The sequence below is a fragment of the Lissotriton vulgaris genome, chromosome 9, assembly GCF_964263255.1.
Source record: "Lissotriton vulgaris chromosome 9, aLisVul1.2, whole genome shotgun sequence".
Classification (NCBI taxonomy): Eukaryota; Metazoa; Chordata; class Amphibia; order Caudata; family Salamandridae; genus Lissotriton; species Lissotriton vulgaris.
The window spans coordinates 1145004284-1145028473 of record NC_141697.1 but is presented as its reverse complement, the minus strand read 5'-3'; the positions used below and the strand labels follow the sequence as shown (position 1 = coordinate 1145028473).

General features: G+C 41.6%; 1 protein-coding gene across 1 annotated transcript in view; it reads right to left on the bottom strand.

The window, feature by feature from the left end:
- Positions 1 to 24190, bottom strand: part of LOC147692933 (inter-alpha-trypsin inhibitor heavy chain H3-like) — a 395157-nt gene that overhangs the window by 30911 nt on the left and 340056 nt on the right. The window contains exons 17-19 of the mRNA XM_086939194.1: positions 18769 to 18801; positions 16264 to 16377; positions 2705 to 2909 (exon numbers count right to left, since the gene is read on the bottom strand). Coding sequence (XP_086795320.1) covers positions 2705 to 2909; positions 16264 to 16377; positions 18769 to 18801 — 352 coding nt within the window. The remainder of the gene's footprint in view (positions 1 to 2704; positions 2910 to 16263; positions 16378 to 18768; positions 18802 to 24190) is intronic.

Genomic DNA, 24190 nt, shown 5'->3' with positions numbered 1-24190 from the left:
TCCCACTCCAGTGTGTGCAACAGTAGGGAACGTGGCGGACACCAAAGTTTACTATTCCCACTCTTGTGTGCGCAACTGTAGGGAAAGCATAGGACTCAGGAGGGGGTAACATTTACTATTCCCTCTCCACTGTGTACAACAGTAGAGAAAGCATTGGACATGAGTAGGGCAAACATTTACTATTCCCACTCCAGTGTGTGCAACAGTAGGAAAAGTGTTAGACTCAGGAGGGATTACATTTACTATTCCTACTCCAGTAGGTGCAACAGTAGGGAAAGCACTGGACTCGGGAAAGGATAAAATAACTATTCTGGCACAAAAGTTGGGAAAGCGTTGGACTCAGGAGGGGTAAATTGTACTATTCGTACTCCAGTTGGTGCAACAATAGGAATAGCATTAGAAGGGGTAAAATGTACCATTCTCACTGCATTCCCTGGTGCAGTACAGAGAGAGTACTTCACTTCAAACCAATAACATAATTTAACAACTGTATTAAATACTCAAAAATACAAAATTATGAATATAAAACCTACATATCTTAAATTTAAAAGGTGGCGGTCCTTCCACCATCTGCATGCCCATGTTCCCCCGCCACATCAGGATGGCGGGGGGAATAGTTCAGCAAACGTGGTGGGCACAAAGCCGGCCTGCCATGGTTCCGCCACAGGCAATCGTAACGATTGCCTGGCGTAGCGTATAAAACTAGGGATATGGGGGCGGTGCCTTGAAGGTACTGCCCGCCCGATCACAATGCTGAAGTCAACCAGCCTTTCAATGGTGGTGAAACGGCCATGGAAAGGGTGGCAGAGGCCGGATTCGGGGGGCCTGTTGCGGGCCCCCTCAGTGTTGGGGGAACCAGTTGTGCAGAAATAACATGATTAACATATAAATAATTTTTCAATACCTCATTATTTTTTTTATTCATGATTAAATAACATTCTCCAATTCCTCTACAAACTAAACCTTCCACTTCTAAAATATAAATTAACAAACATAAGTTCACAATTCACATATTTATAAATGAAATATTCATTAAAAAAAGTAATAATGAATTATCAATAAAGTATTTCTTAACTTCCCACATTGTAACTCAAAAAATACATAATGACCCACACCTGACATATGTGGCCTAAATATTATTTTGGTGGGTCCAACACTGATGCCACAGCGATGTTGGACCCACTGACATCTCACACAGCGGTCAGCCCACCGCATTATGATGTGGCGCACGGAGGCATCGAGGGACCATCAGCGGGGCTTCCTTTTCATCCCATTGGAACCTCAGAAACCAACCATAATCCACAATGATGGTGGAGCCAGCCAAGGCTCTGCCGTCTGGATTATGATGGCACTTTCTAACAGCAGTTCCATGTCGGCCTTTAATACATGGAACTGCAGTTGGAAAGTGTCTTTGGGGGCCCCTAGCAGGGCCCCTTTCCCGCTGCGGCTGCCGCTCTGAAGGCTGGGGGCACCTATGGCGCTCCCCTCAACATCCCTGCACTGTGTGGCCGACATCACATGGTGCATGCCACACATTGCAGGGGTGTTTCAGGGGTGTTTCAAAGCCTCCATTTGTCAAGGGAAGCTTTTTCTGCCCACTGCACAGGCTTCCCTTAACAAATGGACGCTTTCGATCATGATAGAGAGGTCGGAACCGCTGGCCTAAGGTTGCAGACATCGTAATAAGGCCCAACATTTAAAAAACATCATAATTACACAATCTACATGATTAATTATCAATTAAATGTTGAATAATTATTAATTAATTAAAATGTATATACTTCCCACCCTGTACCCCTGCAGACCCCACACCCATATCTAAAACATGACTTAAAAAAGAAAAGAATAACACAATTTACATAATTAGTTATCAAATAATGATTAATTAACAGCTGATTATTATTAATTAAAATCTATTTACCTCTCACCCTGTACCGCTACAAACCAATTCTAAAACATAACTCAAAAAATGGATGAATTGCACAATTTTCATATTTATCAATTACATTATTATTATTATTAATTAAAATTGAATGACTAATTAAATATAATGACATTACTTCCCACCCTATACCCCTACAAAACGTATACACTGCTATGATACACAAAATTACAATAAACAATTACATGAAATTAAGAAGCACCTAAAAATGTACAAACTATATTAAAAAACATTAACAATAATTATACAAACCATTTATAGCATGCAATGAATACATATTCTAAAATGCATAAAAATTATTTTAAAATTATATTATTAACAATGATTTTTTGTAAATGATATTAACAATGTATATATTTTTAAGATCAATAGTTACAATATAGATATTTTTGTAAACGATATTAACAACATAGATATTTATGACTTTGATATTTCTTACCATAGAAAATCAATATTCTTGTCAACGATATTCCTGCATCACAATATTTGTGGATCACGATATTAAAAACTCGAAATTTCTGCATTTTAATATTTTTTACTCTATATTTTGTCTGAATACCCAGTGTTTGGTGGTCCAAATCCATAATTGGAGTTGCCTTGGTACTGTTATTATATTTGTCTAAATCTGTTTTTATAATGTAATTTGGTCCAAACAATGTCTTTATTGCGAGTTTTACTGCCATGGCATAAATACTACAAATGACATATCAACACAGATGAATATGTATTAATTAGCAAAAGCACAATGTCTATTAATGTTACCTGTTTTGTGTGATGGAAACTGTATCCAGCCAAGAAAATATCATCATCTCCTTGCCACTGCGGACAATAATTTTCTGTGGTGTTATTTGAATCTTTAAATCATTCAATTTGAAGATGATTCCAATTTTCCCGAAGTATGTGTTATTCGACATAGTTACATTGCTGGTTTTCTTGTCACCAATCAGTTCTCCATTTACTGTTATGCCTAATGGGATAAAGCATCAAATTGGTCTTATTAAGGTAGCAGAAAATTATACAATCTTCACAAAACCAAATTACAATAAGCAAATTCAGTACCAAATGATATTCTATATAAGCTTACCTTCCACTCTACATTCCTTAAAACAGCTTCTAGAATGAAGAGATTGTCTTAAACGATCTGGGATAATGTTTTGATTTTATGTATACATTGATGGACAGGTTACTGTGTCGCAAATGCGTGATTTCGCTTTTTTCTGTGTCACTGCCAGCTAAAACCTGTTCGCGTGGGACAGAAAATAACTAATAATTCACCACACACCAGGGAAAAAAGCTTCCCAGGTGAGGGGGTCATTTTTTTTCCGGTAACAAGTTTGCCAAATATTATGCTTGTTACAGTTTGTTGGATTTTCATCCAAACCAACAGCGGCTCCTATTAAGGTACAAAGAGGTTGGTAGTCTGTGTGGGTGTAATGTCCTTCAGCACCCATTCCGAGTTGCTCGTCGTGGTATCTCCGTATGAGATTCTCACAGAAATGCCACCCACAATTAGAGCCCAATTACAATGGTGTGCAGACTTGCATCAGCCCGCCACCCTATCAGGGATCCGGACCACCTGACAGGCTGTCGGTAGTTCCTGAAATAGGTATTTTGAAGCGACTGCCACCACGGCAGTCGCAATACCTATTTTTTGTACTGTGGCGGGTGCTGCCAGGTGCTGCACCTGCTGCAATGCAAAAAAGGACAATTTACATATCCCTGCACTACAATGCAGGCACTGCATGGATGCAGGGATCTGTGGGGGGGGTCCCTAGGTGCCCCCCAGGTCCCATGTCTGGGGGCCAATGGGAAGGGGGCCCACTACAAGCCCCCCAAGTCCCTTCCTGCAAGACTTTTCATACAATGTAATGGTTAAATCAGTGTTAAGTAATAACAGAAACATTAATTTCTGGTTGTTGAATCGATTTGAATTAATACATTTTATTTGTGTTGGTTAAATAGATTGATACAATCAATCACAATATATTGGTTAAAAAATATAACAAGTCATATAAGAGCATATCGGGAGCAATCCTAAATATAACAAAATGTAATACGACTCTGTAGCAAAAGAAGTAAAATTAATGAATGTCCTCTGGTAGTGGCAATAGTTGGGGTATTGAAGTCCTTCGCTGCCTGATGGCGGTGAAAATCATGTTAATAAAATTCCCAAAGCATGACAAGTCCACGGGGACAGTGGTAATCATATAAAATTCCAGTGCATCTTTGCAGGTAGGGACTCTATTCAACCCATTGGTTTTAATAAAGTGCGGTGTGCAATTAAAAATCTGGGCAACAGCATAGCAGATGAGTCATGGACTCTCTTCTGGCAAAATCTACAAGGCCTGCTATCAGATGTTGCTGCCCACTCTGTTCAAAGCTAATTCATTGGAAGGACCATGAGTCAAGCCCTAAACATACTGTGCCTGGTCTCCTTGCTTAGCGCTGACTTTAAGTACGGTTGCAATCTCGTTTTCCCATATGATTTTACAATTGGCGCTGCATATGTGATGGTATGTAAAGCTGCAAAGTTGACCTTCCATGAGACACCCTCAAGATTGACTTTTTACTGGAGTAAGGAACAGTAAGGGCCGTCACAGTATCCACGTTAACATCTATATCCAGAACCATCTTTCTAAAATATAACACGGGTTGGTCAAGGCAATACAAATCACTTGAAGAGCCTTTATATGGTATCTGTTTTGGCTGGTTGTATGGCATTGTACTACTAGAAAGGCAGCCTTATATTCAAGATCTTTCCATTCAGGCCAAACTCCAGGGGGAAGTAGCAAGCGGTGAGTGTATTTTGAAGGTGGAATAGCCTCCTAAAGGCATTGCACTGAGACGTATCCAATATTGAAGAAAAAACTCCGCAAAATGCATGATGACCATAAGAAAGGTTGGGTAACAACTATGCCTACATTACAGGAGAATGAAGATGATGGTATAATCCGGATAAGGCAAATATGACTGCCTGGCCCTTTCTGCTGATGTATTTAAGATGTGCAACCGGTTTGCCTGTATCCATAAACCAGACACCAAGATAATTATACTTTGGGAGATTGATGTGTAAAGGTTAAACAACATAGAGACTAGAACACACCCTTGCTGTATGCCTGTGTATTTGAAATTTGCTTGGTGGCTGAGTTATCTGTGCCAGTCTTAACACTGATCAACATGTCTGACTACAGTGAGGTGTTAGCTCTAGTAGAATGCCAAGTATACCCCATTCTGCTGACCAGATTTTATTCGGGCCAGTGCCATCAAAAGCTCTGGAATAGACCACAAAGCACACAAATGGGGGTGGCCGAGGCAGAAGGGCAGAACTGTAGCTCAAATATGATAAGGCAAGAATAGTGTCAATGGCATAAGAATACTGTCTAAATCTGGTTTAACAAAATGGCATATTAGCTTCGGCTACACATGCCTCAGCTCTTGGAGTAAGATTTCCACATAGGTTTTAGCTTCTACGTCCAATAGTGCGATTAACCAATTGCTTCATGGGGTGACATTCTCTCCTTTTTTTATCAATTGGATGGAAGATTAATCCCTTCCAGGATCGTGGAACTAGGGGGTGAGAAAACCAGCTACAAATCTTTATCTGGCTCGAAAAGTGCAGGTGGTAGGCCATTGGGACCTGGGGCCTCGTTAGTTCTCATGGCCTTGACACAATCTTGTTTGAATAGCATAGACTCTTTTTTTCTCTTATTCAGTATCTGGGTCTACTTTCTGCTATGTGTAGGCGGATCACTGACATAATATCGAATACACAAATATCGAATTACCAAAATATCGAAGAAAAAATATAGAATGCAAAAATATCGAATTCCTATCTACAAGCAGGTAAGTACAAAAATATTGAATCAAAAATATCATTTTAAAAAATATAGTCACAATATTGAATTATTTTAAATGTCTTAAAAGTAATTTAAAATTAATGAAATAATAAATATAACATTTACTACTACCACTCCAGTGAGTGCAACAGTAGGGAAAGCGTTGGATAGCGTAGGGGTAAAAATTACTATTCCCACTCCTGAGAGTGCAACAGTAGGGAAAGCGCTGGAAAGCGTAGGGGTAAAAAAATACTATTCCCACTCCAAAGACTGCAACAGTAGGGAAAGCGTTGGATAGCGTAGGGATAAAAATTACTATTCGATATTAAATTACTTACCTTCAATTCGATATTTTTTACCACTATATTCTGTCCATTCGATATTTTGTCCATTCTATATTTTGACTTTGCTATTTTGGTAATTCTATATTTTGAATTCGATATTTTGTCTTGTTACCGTGTAGGCATCGCTGTGGTGGACCAAAAAATCAAGCTCTCTATATAACTTCTGTACCAGTTCTACCCATTTCATTGTTGGTACACAGTTCCCTCTGACAGTAGATTAATTGTTTAGTGTATTGATGTAAAGCCATAACTATCTTGATTATTGTGGGACAGAAGGGAATGTAAATCTCTCCATTCTGATTCCTCATATTTTGCCTTTAACTTCCACAGAAGGGTGCGATGAGCTTTCCTTTTGTTACTCAGCTCCTGAAAAGCACTCTGATTAGTTTTATCCTTACTTTATTTTCTGGCTGAAGTATTAAGTGCAGATTTGTTTACTCTTAGTTTAGTCATATACCATGGTACATTCTTAGATCAAAATTTCTTAGTGTTTCTTTGGGCCTTCATGTTGCAAACTCCAAGGTAGTGATTTATTCCAAGTCTCGCTGCAGGTTTCCAGAATTGACAAGCTTCATTGTCAATTGCTTCTTACAGATGTTGAATAGATACAAGCTTGTCTGACCCCACTTTAGTTGCCTTACCAGCATGGCTTGTACCACTCCTGTGGACATGCCTAATGGATTTAGTTGGCTGTACGTGGGGAACTCCAGGTTACATTGTATTATAGTTGGATAGTGATCACTTTCTGTGCGTTCCGTTACGATTAATGATTTGCATTTGGCCAGTAGCAACGCACTTATAATGCCACTAAATGAGTGTATGGAATCATTGGTACTTTTATTGCTTGTTTGAATAGAACGAAGGGAGGTCAGTCCATAGGTTTTTAACCATGCTGATAGGTCCCCAGGTGAGAAGAGGCTATAGTTATGGGATGAATCTACTAAGCTATCTAAATGATGTATATTAAAGTTACCTGATTTTATGATCTAGTCGATGGAGACTCTGCAGTTAATGCCAAACAGAGATATGAGGGACTGAGGGATGAAATCGTGGCATTTCTACCACTTCTGTGAGAGTTTAATTAGACATTAATTCCCTACATTTGTTTTGCCCTTGATTATAGCTGCCAGAAAGGATGGACAATCTGTGTCAACTATGATGATGTCTGACTAGCAGCTGCGAGGCCACCTGATGGATGTCCGAAGTGATTTTTTTTTAGAAGCCAGTTTGTGTAGACTATAAAAACATGCAATTAGGACTGGTGACAACACCCATGTTTACAGCAAGCAGAGGAGACCAGCCTCCTTGATAAATGTCCGTACCTCATCTTGAGTTAGCATCTTCCTTAGGCCTGCTACATTTGCAGGAAAGCATATTGAAGTTCTCCCTGCAGAGAGTAGACCCTGCAAGCAAACATTTTTTTTATTGGTATTGATATGGGGGTATTCAAGAAGGACGGTTCTGATTCCATAGATTTTGGGCAACAAGGCATAACTCATGTGTCTCTATGAAATCTAGATCTCAGTTTTCAGATAGTATTATTATTATAAGTACACTTCTCTAACTTTGCTTTGAAATTCCGATTCAGGTCTGTCACACTAATATCCTCAACTTCAAGTTTTAGCCTGGATCTCTGTTCATCCAATATCTGTTGTTTTCCTGAGATTAAGGTTTTATTGATGCAGCTTTGTCTGAGTGTCTGCCTGTTTCACTGGCACAGAAAAATTACTGTTGGACAGTCTTTGCATACAGTCACTTGCACCACATTGGTAGATATGGATGTAAAAAGGATCATGGGTCCAATGCATGAATAGGCAGGTTACAAATGTGAGTGCAAATTGCACATGTACCTTTTGTTACCTGCCTAGCATTTTATGACCTAGGTTGCATCACATAGCGCCTGATGTACAAAGCATTCCTTTTTTTATAGCAAACGCTTCAACTGAAATGAAAGAAAACTATTGATTAAAAAGCAATGTTTTCAGGGCTTCTCCTAAAGCAGGAAGATCTGTGCATTTCTTCAAACGAACAGGAAGGGACTTATATCTTTTGGCTGTGTAGTGGAAAAAACTCCTGCCTCCCCAGTTAGCTCTGGTAGCTTTGGGAACCATCAAACTGAGGGCAGAGGAGGACCGCAAAATTCTAGACCGGAAGAACCAGGTAGATTTATTTTTCAGATATTCTCGGGGAATGCCATTCAAAGCTTTAAAAGTGATGCAAAGTGCTTTGAAGTCTATGCACTTGAAGATTGGTAGCCAATGTAACTGAGCCAAGGCTTGAGAACCAGAATGATGCATGGAGATCCTGAGTATCACACTGCAGCATTCTGCAGGACTTGTAGTTTGTTTATCCGTCTCTGCTGTAAATTAATATAGTTCATTGCAATAATCAAGTTTCGACATCACAAGTGTGGAAACCACCAGATTCTGCATGCCCTGTGGAATGGATTGAAAAATCTTCCACAAAATTTTAAGGATGAATAAAGATGAGGAGGTCACCACATTGATGTTTTTATCAAATGACAATTTGTTATTAAAAATGATACCCAGGATTTTGGCTTTAGAAACTGGTGTGGGTAAAGCTCCTAGTTCCTGTGGGCCACCAAGTAGGGGACCAACAAGATGTATTGCTGGCCAGCAGGAGCACCTCGGTTTTACTGGAGTCCAGTTTTAAACAATTGTTAGACATCCACTTACTAATCTCCAACATGCAGCTATGGAATCAACTATATACAACTATCTGAGTGTCATCTGCATAACTGACCACTGAAAATCAAAAAAAATGTATTAGCGTGGCAAGGGGAGTAACATATACATTAAAAAGCATAGGGCTCAAAGATGAGGCCTGCAGGACCCCACGTGGTAGCGAAAAAGTACTGGAAGAGAAGTCATCCAGGGCCACAAATTGTTTCCTCTTTGAGAGAAAGGATTTTAAAATGACCAGAGCAGAGCCCCTGATACCTAGAGCATGGAGCTTGTCAATCAATATAACGTGGTTGACTGTGTCAAATGCAGCCAAGAGATCCAACAGGATCAAGGCTGCGTTGGATCTTGAGTCTAGAGAAGTTCTCAACTCTTCGAAGCAAATATCAGGGCTGGCTCTGTGCTGCTTTTTATCCCTGAAATGGAACTAGGAATGGTCCAGCAAATGGTTAGACTCAAGGACTATTACCAATTCTTTATTAAGTGCCTTTGCTATAATCTTGGCAGGAAATGGAATGTGTGTAATTAGCTGATCATTATTTGGGTGTGAAGAAGACAACTTTGGTTTCTTAAGTGGTGTTAAAATTGATGCTATTTTAATGCCTTGGGAAAATTGCTTGAAGTATAAGAGTTTGCAACTGAAAAACTTTTTTTATTACTGTACTATACCAATTTTAGGAGTCGGTAACTGTTTATTAACTCCTAAAATGGGTTTAGATATTGATAAGGAATCGCTATTCGGAAGGGGCATGTTGTATTCATTCTTCCAAAAAGCATTTCCCATCCATATTTATCACAGTTTAGTATCAAAATAGCAGGTGTAAACCATTGAAAAGTTACTGATCCCGAATTGGGGTTGCAACCGACTCGTTTGTGAATGTTGAACACATTTGTTTAAGAGTAAGCAGTGGTTTATGTGACAATTGATCACCCTCAAACAAACAAGAAAAATATTTATTTTTTTTAAAAGCTGGATTCCCTGTCAGAAAAAATGGACACATTATTTCTTTAAAGATTACTTTAATGAGATGCGTGACATGATGGTCTGCCGACTACAAGAGGCTACCATTCTTGTGATGACATCCAATCCTAGTTAGTCACTATGTCTGACCTGCCTTCATAAGGTAGATTGCAATACGACCCTGTAGAATTTGGAATTTTAAGAAACAACCACATAGGCCAGTAATTAAAACTCTAAGGAGCTTACAAAGATGGCGGGCGGACCTGAGTCCACCCGCCAGCCCCGCGGTGTCGGGACTGGCCGCCAGACATGCGGCGGTCCTGCACTGTGAAACAGGATGCGACCGCCACCCTGGCAGTCGCATTCCTCATTTCAGCATTACAGCGGGTGGTGCACCCGCTGCGATGCTGAGTTCGCCCATAGTGCATGTCACTGCACCACATCGCAGGCGTGCCTGCCACTTGGTGCAGTGACATGTTGGGGGTACCATGGGTTCCCCCAAAGTGCACCTCACCCCCTCCCAAACACAAGGGGGGCCTGCAACGGGCCCCCATAGCAAACCCCTGCATGGCTTTTCAAGGCTGGCATTAGGAGTGCACTTCTGTGTAACGAATGGTGAAATGTTCAATGTTGGGGCTCTTCAAGACCGCAAACTTGTCCGTTCGCACCAAGACTCCAAGACTCTGCTGCCAGAGGCAACCACCAACGCAACCCTCCAGTGAACCGGATTCTTTGCACTGCAACAACTGCCAGGATGACTGGCAACGCAAGATCTGCACTTCGCATTACAGCCAAAACAGCACATGATGACTGCCAATGCAAAACGCCCAACCAGATATCTTCAGTACAGCAATAACAATCTACAATGCCAAACCTGCTCGTCGATCTACATTGATGACCACCCGCGATGCTCTCTCTGCTCCTTGTGGTGTCCTGCACCCTGAACTTGACTCTTTGCAGCAGATTTTGAGAAGGTAACTTTTGCAGCGGAACTAACCTGGTCCCTCTATCTTCCCTGCACCCCAACAAGGTTGCTGTGAACTTTAACAGGTCTAGCATGACCAGATGACCACAAGTGGCACTTTGTGCTATTAGGCTCTATCCCGTACCATTGAGGCAGCCGTATGTGCGATCTGGCATGTGTCACCAGCAGCATGGAGGAGGCCATGATGCCCAATATCCTCAGAGTCAGTCTCCCCAAAACCCAGGATAGGAAGGGCATGACCATAAGAGAAGCTTGGACATCCCCATAAAAACCTAAGGGCCACTGTTGAGATAAACGCTCTGCCTAGCAAGTTAATCATGTCAAATCCACATTGAAACGTATCTCCCGCTGGTGACAGCATGGGAGGGTACAGCCCAGGCCATCTATGTATCCCCCAAAGTGAGGGAATAACAGACCAAAAGGCATGCAGTGTTCACAGACTGCAATGCCAGGCTAGCGGATGAAGACATCTTCTTCCCACATGAGTAACGCCTCTTATATTCCCTGTCCAGGGGAGCAGTAGGGAAAACACCTTGAGAGGTGGAGGGTTGAACCACCTAGCTCTCAGGAGTAGGATGTTGCATGAGGACGTTTTGGTCCAGGTGCGGGGCGATGGCGGTGGGCAATCTTCCTATTCACAGGGTTGGATGTTTGGACCAGGTAGGGTTTGGACCAGGTACCCAACATGATGTCAATGAGGGCATCATTGATTAGAAGTAAGGGTTCCTATGTGGAGACTCCTGATTGCAGCACCTCAGTCAAAAGATTGGTTGTGAATGTTACTTTGGGTAGCTGAAGGTCAAGGACCTTAGCTGCCCTCCGCACCGCCGTTGTTTAAGAAGCTCTCTCCTACATAGCCATGAAAGGGGGAGAAAGCAGACCAAAATCTGGGAACTTATCCAGGGCACTGGCCTCATGCAGGTCCTCACACCCGTCCACACTCTGTTCTTCCTCATAAAGTTGGTATTCTAAAGGGTCCAGTGACCCTTCCCAGTCTTCCCCAAGGCCTGGCCAATAAAAATAAGTCTCAAGCTCTGATCTAGGAGGCAAAGCTCCTGCCTGTGTTGGAGTCGAGAGATGCCCCCTGACAAGCTTCAGCAAGGTAGAGATACACTTGTGGGGATGTGGGTCCATAGAACCTGGAACTCCATGGTGACAATTGCCAGAGGAATCTATTGTAAACAAGGAGTATTACTGTCACTGAAAGTGACTGTGCGCTTTTTCTGAATAGTGACTGGCTTTCTGATGTGTGGCACCCTGAAGTATGCTCTCCAAGGGCTTGTTGGCTTGCCTTCTGTTCTTCTGGAGGTCTCAAGGACATCAAAGATCGCCTGTGAGGGACCCATACTGTCTACTTGTGACACCTGGAGAGCGGTGCCCTCTTAAGTGCCCACATAGTATGCTGGATACTAACCGACATTGTGCTGTGAGTGTGGAACAAAGATTTGTGCATGGAGACTGCAAAGCCCCAGAAGTCTTGCCTGCATCAAAGGCGCGTGGCACCTGCATTGTGGGGTCTTTAGCACCCATAAGCATCTTGTTGGCGGTGAGCAGATTTACTGTTTGCGGGACCCCATGCTGATTGCATGCTGTGTTCGATTCACAGGTTGAGACATTTGGAGGTGGGGGCTTAATCATAGTAGTGCCTCATTGTACCTCATGAGGCATTGCTGAACTTGCTCCTGTGTGTTTTGCAGATTTGTCTGGTGTGACCCATATCAATGCGCTCCAGACATTGTGCCTCATTTCCAGGGAGGTACAGAATTTGCAACTCTTCGTTGTGGATGGCCAGGTCCGTGTCAATGCGCACCAAACTTTGTGCCCGGATTAACTGGGTGGGACTCTGATGGACGTGTACCTGATGGGGTGCCCGCTTTTTCTGAGTTACTCCCCTGCTTCATTCTCCATTTCATCAATTGCTCCCATTTGGCCTTTAGCATGGTGGACCAACTGCCCTCTTCTCACCGGGCCCCAGACGACATTGTGTTGCCAGGTAGTATTGCCAGGTAACGGGCTTGGGCGATGAGAGTGATTGACTGGGACTGCGTGACCCCCCTCCCGGTGGTTTACAGAACTGGGCGTATGCTGGAAGGCCCTTGTGGAACTCTTTTGAGTGACCACTATTGCCCCCAGCCTGCTTCTGCTCGACATCCCGTGGGTGAACTTCTCGAGTGGTTGGCAAATGCCCCTATGATGACTGTCTCCTAAGTTGTCCTACTACCTACCCCAACCTGCTTCCCTGGGACCTTGACTAAGGGGGGGGCTGGTTATCTTCCATCTGTGGGCGAAGGACAGTCAGGTTGAGCTGGAGGGTGGAGGGAAGCTTTGGCCATGGGGTCTACAGTGTGATGTCAATTGACCTGCTGGGTATTAGCTGCACTTAGGGGCTGAGTGTGTATGTGTGCAAGCGTTTTTCCTATGGACCTGTTTGATATCCCTAGCACCGCGTATCAGTGCGGAGTGAGTGTGTTTGTGAGAGTGACAGTTTGCACACTGCCTGTGATTCATGACACTGGCCAGCAGCATTACTTTACACATTGATTTCTTGCCAGAACACTGTGGGGTTGATTACGATGTTGGTTGGAAAGGAAACTGACCGACTCCATATAAGAATCGGTTCAGACCGACTCGTGTTTAGCGAGTCCGGCGACCGATTACGATGGTGCCGAACACTGTTCTGAAAGTATCCCATTGACTTCAATGGGAGCCTGTTTTCCTTACTGACAACACAGGATCTCATTGAAAAAAAGGGGTGGTTGCAGAAAACCTTGCACCCTGTGGTGGGCATCCAATGGTGTCTGCCACACTGTGCATGTTTTGAAAGGAGGGTCCCTTGGGTACCCTCCCGGCCCCCAACTGGAGGCCTCCGGGTGAAGGGGGGCTGTAAAGGGGGGCCTGCTACAGCCCCCCAAAGTCAGTTTCTGACAGCCTCGCCTTGTCGGACAGACCAATTCAGAAAGGCTGATGTAATCTGACATTGTAATACGTCGGTCGGAAACTCGCTTTGTTGAGCTGTACAATTCAGCTCCGGCTTAATCTGAGTCTCCAAATGCCAATTGGGACGGATTCAGAATACCAAAACGGTTACCTATCCATCGTAGTCAGTCAGTCAGAAATGTTTTCGAGTCGGTAGGATGCATAGGCGCTGACATGGGTTAGGAAAACCCGAATGCAGTTCGGAGCCTTTCCGACCGACATAGTAGTCAGCCTCTATGTTTGACATTGATTTTACCTGTGCGGCCTCGGCCTATGGTGCTGCTAAAAAGTTTTATAATTCGTTCAATGTACATATTCCTGATATTGTTGTGACCCGGGGAGCACCCTCTAACTGTGTGGAATTGTATTATAAGAATTGCTAGGGTGGGCCTTGGGTTGATAACTTGTTGTACCACAGAAGGGTGCTGGGGGTTTAGAATAGGATCTGACCCAAGTGTGCATATTATTTATGTCATCTTAAAACATTTTGGCCTGGTACTGCTAGTGATAATTCCAAGTGTGGTTTATGCCCAGAAAGACATGATGTTCATGCTGTTCTAATTATTGTGTGTGCTGAATACAAACCTTATTTACATACATCACGTGTGAAAGTTTTTTGTAATGATCAGTGTATTTATCAGGAGTGAGTGCTGTGCCAATGCTTTACACATTGCCTTTGTGTTAAGCCTGGCTGCTCAGTGCCAAGCTACTGATGGGTGTGCGCAGGTTATACTGTGTGTGTAATCGCCCGACCCGATGGGAGAGGTGGGTTCTGTCTGGCTAAGGCATCGCCTGAGCCAACCAGAAAGTGCTTGTTCCAACAAATTGGTTATGGCCTGTATGGGCCTTATAATTTAATTTGTAAGGCAAAAAGAAATGTCAACCTTCTTATCGACTAAAGTGTATGTCTCTAGTGATTAACTATATTCACACTCTGGATGAAAACTGTTTAAAATACAATTTTGAATTGAATCCAAATAGACGTCTCTCCCCTCCTGAAGGATGGGTGCTAATCCATCACCCTCCAGGCAGCAGATGTCCTTCTCCTCATGCCCTCCTCCCAAATTAGCTTACAAATGGCATTTTAGGAAGTAAGGAAAGATGATAGATTGGCCATTGACTATCCTGAAGTGGTTACCACTCATTAGAAAAATAGACCTAAAATCAAATGAATGGTAAACTTATCATACTAAAAGCTTGGTCAATTCAAGAACAAATAATAGTTTCTAAAATCACTGGTCATCATCATAACTAAGGCAACAATCATATTTGGTAAATAAAGTATCAACTGGGGCTTACATCAACCTAAATCCTAACCCCAAGCACAACACTAATACCAACCCCTGGTACTAATCATAAACTCTATGCTAACCATAACACATAACCTTCAACTATATATCAATTTCTAACCATGACCCTAATATTAAATGCTGTAGCTGACCCTAACTCTAATACCAACCTCCTACACAAAGCCAAAATCCTCACCAAAACAAATCCTCACTCCTGTCCCTAACCCTAACCCGTAAACCTAAGCCTTTTCCAAAATATTCAATGACTGTGTAATGATTTTCAGTGTAAATGTTGAAAGTGTAAATAATGGCAATGTAAAAGTAGTTGGTATTATACCTGTAAAACATGACAATGCAATTATGTTGATGCCAGTAGGTGACATCATTCAGAAGGTTTGACCACCAACAGTATTTGTATTTCCTTGAATCTTAAAATAAGACGAAAATCAATAAAGGCATGTACAGATGACAAGTGTCATGTCAACAAATTAATTTCAGTATTCAGGCAACGCTGAAATACCATTTGGGTGTTCTGTATCCCATCACTTCATTGTCAGTGATGTGTGAACCATTGAGAACATTTGTTGTTCCTTCCTGTAGCTGAGTATGTCTGAAAGATGTGAGGAGGTAGAGATTTGGGCCCTAATTAAAAAAGGTCACCTACACTTCTGAGTAAGTTTACACTTTTGAATATGTTCAATACTTTTCGGTATTCACAAACTGCACTATTGTAGCAAGTTATAGTTCTGTAGTAACAAACTTTTGCAGTAAGGTCAACTCTAGAGGTAACCAACTATTACCCCCCAAAAATATTAAAAAAATATAAGTTAATGAGACAAATTATATCGAAATAATACATATTTTCTTTATTTAATTAATTAAAACATATGTTATAACCTATTCTGAATGTTCATAATAAATATGTACTGCTGAATTATAAATATGTAATCTATTGTAATGCGAAGATGTTGCAGTACCATTAGCTGGCCTTGTTTAGTGCTGGATATACTACAAAAGTGTAAGGTACGACAAAGGTGCAGTTTGTGAATGCCAACATATAGTAAACCTATTCAAAAGGGACTTACTGAATCGGGCACATTTAGTGCCCATTCAGTAAGTGGTCTGTGCATCTTCTACCATACATATGCCTCTGTTTTGGAGTCAGCTGACCATTCGCATCACTATTGGTAATGCCAGTATGCCCAGATTATTACAGACAACAACCCACCTGAATAGGGATCCTTTACCAGGTTCAGCACCACTCCTGGCTCTTCGTTAATGTTGAAGCAGAGGGAGTCATTCTTCTCCTGCACATGTATGATGAAGTGTGGATCTGAATCAACTAAAACACATGAGATATGTGTCAGTGAACTATTTACTAGGATGAAGAAAATACTGTCTCTGTGTAAGAGATAGGAGCAAACTGCTGATTTTGTTGCATTAATTAAGTCAACATACATACAGTTACTCACCTGCACATGTTCTTCTACTTCCCTACACCACCCGAACCCACTGAACAACACAACACTTTTCAATATACAACAAGTAGCACTATTGGTTTTGTCAATACTTATTGTTATGTTTCTTATGCACAAGGCAAACTGCAGTCACACTAATGGCTAGACAGGAAAGAATGACAACAACATTTATGAGAGGAGAACTCTTTTCCCATCTCGCATCTCTTTCTACAGGGTCTACGTTCCAAAGATACCCACCACCGTTCCCTCTTACTCCATTGACAGCACACATGACGCCGCTGGTCTCATGTTGCGACCCCTGGAGCGAGCAGAACCATTGAGTGGCTGAGCATACCGGGTCCTTCTGCAACAGATGTGATGGAAGCCTGAGTACTCCCTTCTGAGACATCATGGTGAACACAGTGAGGCAGGAATTGCCACTGGGCAGAAGCTTACAACACCACAGCTAGGCCTTGGCTTTCTCCAGGAAGAGACATCCGAAGAAGTGGGCAGATGTTATGGTGAAGCAGTGAGTGCAAATAGAGAAGGGCTGTCTTCAAATTTCCAGCAGATGAGATCAGACTTCCTTTCTGGTTACCCCTCTTTCTCGGTCCCACTCCTTAAAAGCACACCAAGGCAAAGTTCTATCCACACACCCTCGGAGCATCACCCAACATTATTCAGGAAATATTTTATTGGAATGTTTGCCAATGCCAGAAGCAATAACTAACAAGACCTTTCTTCTCCAAGTTAAAGATGTGTTCCTTCTTTTTTGCATTCCCTGCAATCGCTTGTACTGTTTATTTTTGCTTTATGTTTTATGGTACTGGGCTGCCTCTCCAAAACACCATCTATTTGACTGGACCGCATTTGATGATTGAGACTAGAGGGCATTCTGTGTTAGGCACACTCTGGACTGCATCCACCTATTCCTTCAAACATTCACTCGCTCTTCTGTTCATGCACACATTTGTGTATTTGTTCATCAAAGCATACACAGATTCATCTGTCACTGGTACGCCTTTCACACAAGGACCAACACAAACTCTGCAATCAGTGATGCAGACACCCCTAATGACTATCCCCCAGATGCATCAAGAACCCATTTTGCTATTCCTTAATAGCGAACAATAACGATTCGCTATTAAGGAATAGCAAAATGCAATGCATGAAGGAATCACTAAAAAAATAGTGATTTCTTCAAATTCCTTAATTGCGACTCGCAAATTGTGATTTGCAATTAAGGAATACCTCCCCATTCATTCCAATGGGCCTAGAGGCCCATAAGGAATGAATGGGAAGACATTCTCAATTTGCGAATCGCAATTAGCAATACGCAAATTGAAAATGCGATTTCAAGGGTGCAGGGGTGTCCAGGGCACGCACATATGCTGCCCGCACACATGCCCTTAGGGCATGCGTGTGCGCAACACTACAACAAGTTTTTGCAAATTACCATGAAGTTCAACTTCATGGTAATTTGCGAGCCCTATTAGCGAAATCGCTATTTTTTAAACTTTAATGCATTGCATTTAAGGAATCTCAATTTGAGATTCCTTAAATGCAAGTAATCGCAATTTTGCGATTTCTTAATTTGCGATTTTTGCATTTGGGATAATGCATCCCAAATGCAAAAATACCGGTCGCAAAAGGGGCAGATTCTGAGAATCTGCTCCTTTGCCAGCGGGTTTTACCTTGATGCATCTACGTCTTCAGTACTTGCTTTATTTGATAAATGGGGTATATGGCCAATCTTTTGCACCTGCTTTTCTCCTAAGTTGACTCTGAAACACATAGGGCCATGCATCGCTTAAATAGTAGTATCTCGCACCGAACAATCCACTATGCAAAAGCATACTCCTACAGAGCATGCCTCGATATAGCCTACCTGACTTTTGATCCCTCGTGTCGTACGTTGCTTTACATACACTCCGGTATATTGCTGCAGGTTGCAAAACATACACCCATGCAAGAACTGGGGGATAGAGAGGGGGTGACTTCAACCATATAGGGACACATCTACTACTTTTAGAACATTGTCACTATTATCACCCTGGCTCACAGCTTCAGAAATATTTGATTACAGTTCATACTTTTTAAAATCGAGACACTGTCTTTGAAGTCCAGCGATCCACCTTAGAAACGTATATTTTAAAGGCATGCCAGTGCCTAGACACAAACTGCCTGATAGTACAGACACTAAAAGTATATAATCAAGAGAATCAATCAATGACTCAATTACATTATTTCATCCATCCAAAGTAGAAGGAACTTACCACCGTATAAGGTTGGGGAGGGTGCATAGTGGTCTAGAAGAAAAGAAAACAAAATTAAATAAAATGCACTTGCTTAAAGTTTTGAATAATTGTTTGAGGATGTGTAATGAACCAAGAACACCAAGCCTTGGTTCTACTACGTGTAGTGTGTGACATGTGTAACTAAGGATCAACGTAAATCCTATTTATATATAGCCCTCCCTCTGCTTCCATATCCCCTCCTAATTCATGCAGCTGAGTGAACAAGCAATTATGATTTGAAGTGCCTGCAATTTAAGCAAAATAAACATGAGTGCGTGTTGCTTTGTCAAAGCACTGTGGAGAAATAGGAATGTCAAGTGCTTATAATCTGCTCAGCATGTACATAATTGTGATCTACCAATAATGCATCTAGGGCCATATGTATGACGGTAGCAATTAGTGATTCTGTAATAGCGATTTTTAGGAAATCGCTATTTCAGAATCGCTAATTGCTATGTATCAAGAAAATCACATTTTTTTAGCGATTTCTTGATATTCCTTAAGTGCGAATTTGCAAATTGCGAATTTGCATTTAAGGAATACTTTCCCATTCATTTCTATGGGCCATGAGGCCCATAGGAATGAATAGGAAATTTGCGATTCGCAATTTGCAAATCGCAAATTGAGAATATTGTCAAGGGTGGAGGGGTGTCCAAAGGACACCTTGTGGCACCCCTGAAATATGCATGGGTGCACATGTGGCGCACATACATGCCCTAAGGGCATGTATGTGCATCACATGGCACTTTGAAAAATGCGAAAAAATTCATTTTTCAAGGAATTCGCAACTTACCACCAACTAGAAGTTACTTTGACTCCCAACGACATAGAAACATAACGCAGACCTAATTTTATTTTAGAAGTTAAAACATTGGCTAGGATGATGGATGAGTGATTTACGTCTCAGGTCTAGTCTAGCTGTTACATTAAAATCTTGTTCCCTGACCTTTGCTTGACATAGGTAGTATTTGGTTGCTCTTTGACCTACTGCATTATAACATTGATGAATTTAAAGTCCAACATTAAAACACGAGCAAGGCGACTTCACTGACATGGACGGCAGTAGATCACCTTATGTGAGGGGCAGTGAAAGGAGAGCTCAGTGGCGTGACGTGCTTGTGGTGAGTGGGGAAAGAAGAGGGTTGCCGAACAGAGGACAAAACAAGCATTAGTAAAGGCTTTAGGTTTCGCCTATGTCATTAATAATGTTTGTTTTTTGTTGTAAGTTGTAGTTTGGTTAATAGAAGTGCAATATAAGTTATTGAAAGTCTGCTGAAGTGTTACGACTTGTTTTTTAAGAAAAGCACATATTTTGTGTTATTACTGGTTTTATTGTAAAGTGGGGAGATTAGCTAAATGGGGTTGCACTATCATAAAAATAAAATTTCCCAATATGTAGGCTTGAAATTGGTGCAGTTATGAGGAGAATAGGTAAAAGCTAGTTGAAAAACCAAGCATTGATTGTGCCCATAACTAGGGTCATTACTAATATATATTTGGCAAGTAAAACAAAGGCTTCATACATTTCTAAAATAAATATATCTCTGGAGCCATAGAGCGTTGTTTTAAGAGGCTAAACACTCAAAGAAAGAAAGAAGTGAAGGAAAGGGACAGAAGGTTGAAGAGAGGTATGGAAAGAGCCTCGGAAGACTCAAGAAAGTGAGGGACAATGGGAGTTAGGGAGAAGAGAACAGGCAGTAAAAATGACAATAACTCCTTATATAAAGCCAAGATACCCAGAATGGTTAACTCCGGCAGCAACGGTGGGAGCTCAGGGTTCTGTAAACAGACCTGGAATATCGGTGCTCAGAGGTGCGGTGGGGAAATGCGAACAAGAAATGAGCAACATCCTAGTATCATTAGAAGCATCCAAAACGACATGTCATCACCAACTGGATCTACTGATCTAAGATGGAGCGCTAAAACGATAAACAACCATACAAATTCACATACGGACTCACATCTAATATCATGTAAGAATAATCATCTACAAATATGTTCATGGAACGTTAATAGTCTAGCCTCCAAAATGTCTGACATAGATTTTGTTAGCTATATAAGATCTTTTGACATTATAGCATTGCTAGAAACATGGCAAGCAGATTCCCCGCAACTTCAGGGTTTTTTGCGCTTCTTTACCAGTGCAATAAGGATGGCAAAATACGGCCACCTCCAAGGTGGCCTAGTAACTTATGTATCAGCCACAAGTGCCAATGTGGTCAAGGAAGTTGGACCAACCTCTTCAGAGTCAGTGGCAATAAACCTTCTTATCTAACAACTAAAACCAGGAATAGGGGGAATAGACCTTACCGTGATCAATGCCTATGTCCATCCAAAAAGGAAAGCAAAGGCAGTGAAATAATTATGCAACTGCGTGGAGGAGTGTATAAGGGAAAGACCTACAACAGATCTCATGCTCACAGGGGACTTTAATTCAAATCTCATGGGGATCTCGTCAGATGACAAGATTCTAACTCAAAATGCAGCTTCGGATATACCATCACAAGGGAAACCGCAAGCTTTCAAACAAACCAAATTAGGCAAGCAGATATTAGAGGACCTCAAATTTTTTAACATCAGAGCATTAAATGGAAGATTTGCTGGAGACCCCCAGCCTCTGCATTTCACTCAAAAAGAATCAACTCTATACTGGATTACACTTTTATTTCACTACCTTTATTTCAATATATTATTTCATTTCAGATAGGTGAAAAAGCTGACAGCGACCACTGTCCCCAGGAAATTGTCCTCAAAATTAGCAAGCCTAAATTTGAGTTATCCTTGGTGCTGAGTCAGTTTATACTATCAACTACAAAAAGATTAAGTATTCGGCAGCAACTGACAAAATCCTTCAGGAAAAGACTAAGCAGCATTTCAACGCTAGAACATGATCTAACGAAGTTGAGAAATGGGAACAATTTATAACATTTATGGCAGCTTACGCTATAAGATCGAAGCCACAAGTCCAATCAGGCCACAGCAGCAAGATACATTTTACCCAAGAGTATAAAGAGAAGCTCAGGTGTATAAAAAATCAATCTATTACACAATGAGACAGCTCCGGTATAATCCTATGGATATAGTGAAACATGATCACTTACGGAGACAAAAGGCAATGCTGAAAAAAACAAAATGGGAAGTCAACAGATCAGTGGAGAACATTATGTGGGCAAAACTACACGCTGACACCAAACGGAGCGATGGTGCAAATTTTTGGAAAACTATAAACCACTTTATAAGACCTACGCATGACAGAGTTTCCTCTAATATTACCGAAGAAGTATGGGCATGCCACCTTAGTCATCATTTCGATCAAGACATGGATTACAAATTGGAGACAAAAACTGGCAATGTGATACTGATAAGAAGTTCTGTTAAAAATAAAGTAGTCATTCCAGAGGGGGGCAGGCAATCCAGAAGGTCATACATTAACCACAAATGAAGGTCTCTAAAGAATAGGAAACATCATTAAATGCCAAATTAAAAAAGGAAGAAGAGAGGGAGCGCCAGGCCCGAACGGTAATCTGCCTATCTTCTATAAACAAGATGAGAATGAATGGGCAACAGCGCACAAGTCTTTATTTCTGGAAATAAGACCCTTTAACAAATGGCCCAGCTTTTGGAAGGGCTCAATCATCTCTCCAATTTTTAAGTCTGGGGACAAGTCTCTTCCACAAAATTATCGATTAGTGGCCCTAATGGACAATGAGGCAAAGTACTTTGCAGGCACACTCTTGGAAGAGTTGCAGGCCTGAGCCACAGAGAAATCCCTAATTCTGGTTAATCAGACTGGCTTTGCTAAATTAGTTGGGACCACTACTAATATCCTAACTATGGGTATGTTAATAGATAAGGCTGAATCAACCAAAATGCCCATTCATTTCTGTTTTATAGACTATAAGGCTGCCTTTGACCACATAAATCGAAACATTGTTTAGTCCAAATTGAATAGTTGGGGGATACCAAGGCCTCTGTTAGACTTGCTGATCAGCCTTCACACGGAGACATGGGTCCAGATAAAATTGGGTGACGGATTACTTCTGTCAAGACGCATACCAACCAACAAAGGCCTCAAACAGGGTTGTGTTTTAGCCCCCACATTATTCAATTTTTTTTTAGGTGACCATATCCCGATCTTAAATAGCTGTATCTCTCATGCCCCCAAGTTAGGAGGACTATTATTACTGTGTCTTCTCAATGCGGATGACATAGTCCTAATCAGCCATACAAAAGTAGGGCTACAACATCTTGTGAATGCTACACAGGACTACTCAGAAGCAAACAAACTGACCATAAACCTGGAGAAAACACAGTCAATGACGATCAGTAAGAGCAGGAAAAAATTGTCTACCTGGTTTTGGAACAATGCTTCTATTGAGGATATGCCAGTATATAAATATCTAGGAGTAAAAATCGATAACAGTGGCAAGTTTACTGTACAGAAGACCAGCATCAGAGGCAAAGGCCTTGCCTTAGCAATCTCTTTGAAAGCACTAAACTGCAAACTTACTGGCCCATCTCTCTTAACACTGGTACAAGTAATACAAACCAAACTCCTGCCAACAATTACTTATGGGAGCGAAGTACAGAGAGGTAGAGATGCAATGACTCTGGATAGTACAGTCATAGCTGCATACAGGATTATTTTTAGCTTGCCCAAGCAAACCTCACCGGCTCAAATTAGGCTTGAGTTTTGCGTCCAGAAGCAGCTCCTGGCAAGACAGGGGGCGTACATAACTACCTGGGACAAAGTGCGAAAATCCAAACAAGGAACTCTAAATGATTATTTATGGATGGAGTTAGAGCAACATTCAGCCTCACCAGCTGCCAAGTATCTCAAAAGCAGCTTGGCGAATATTGGCTTAAATAAAATCAGGTTTGGGATACCCCCACTAATCATATAACACTTAAAAAAGAATTTTAGGAAAACAATCAACCATCTTTCGTCGGTAGAAGACAAGGCATCCCTCACAAAAAGGTCACACGGCTGGATGTCCCTGAACTCGTAGCCCACACAAGCACCACAGAGCTACCTTGAATTGGTGTTGCCAAATCTGTTAAAATTAGATTTTTAAAGTACAGGTTGGGCCTGTCACCCTGTATCTGGCATTTTCCACACTGGCTAAAGGATAAGGCGGGGTTCCTTTGTCGGTTATGTGGTACAGCGCCAGAGGATATGCTGCATTTGTTATGCTCCTGTGACAAACTGTTGGATGAACAAAAACATCTGCTAAAAATGTATTTATTTATTGAATTTATAAGGCTCAATAGGTACCCAAAAAGGGTTTCCCGGCGCCTGGACGAAACTGGAAGCAGAAGGGAGAAAATAAGAGGGAGTTACTAATTAAACAACCAGGTCTTAAAAGATCTGCGAAAACTGGAATAAATCGTTTCTTTACGG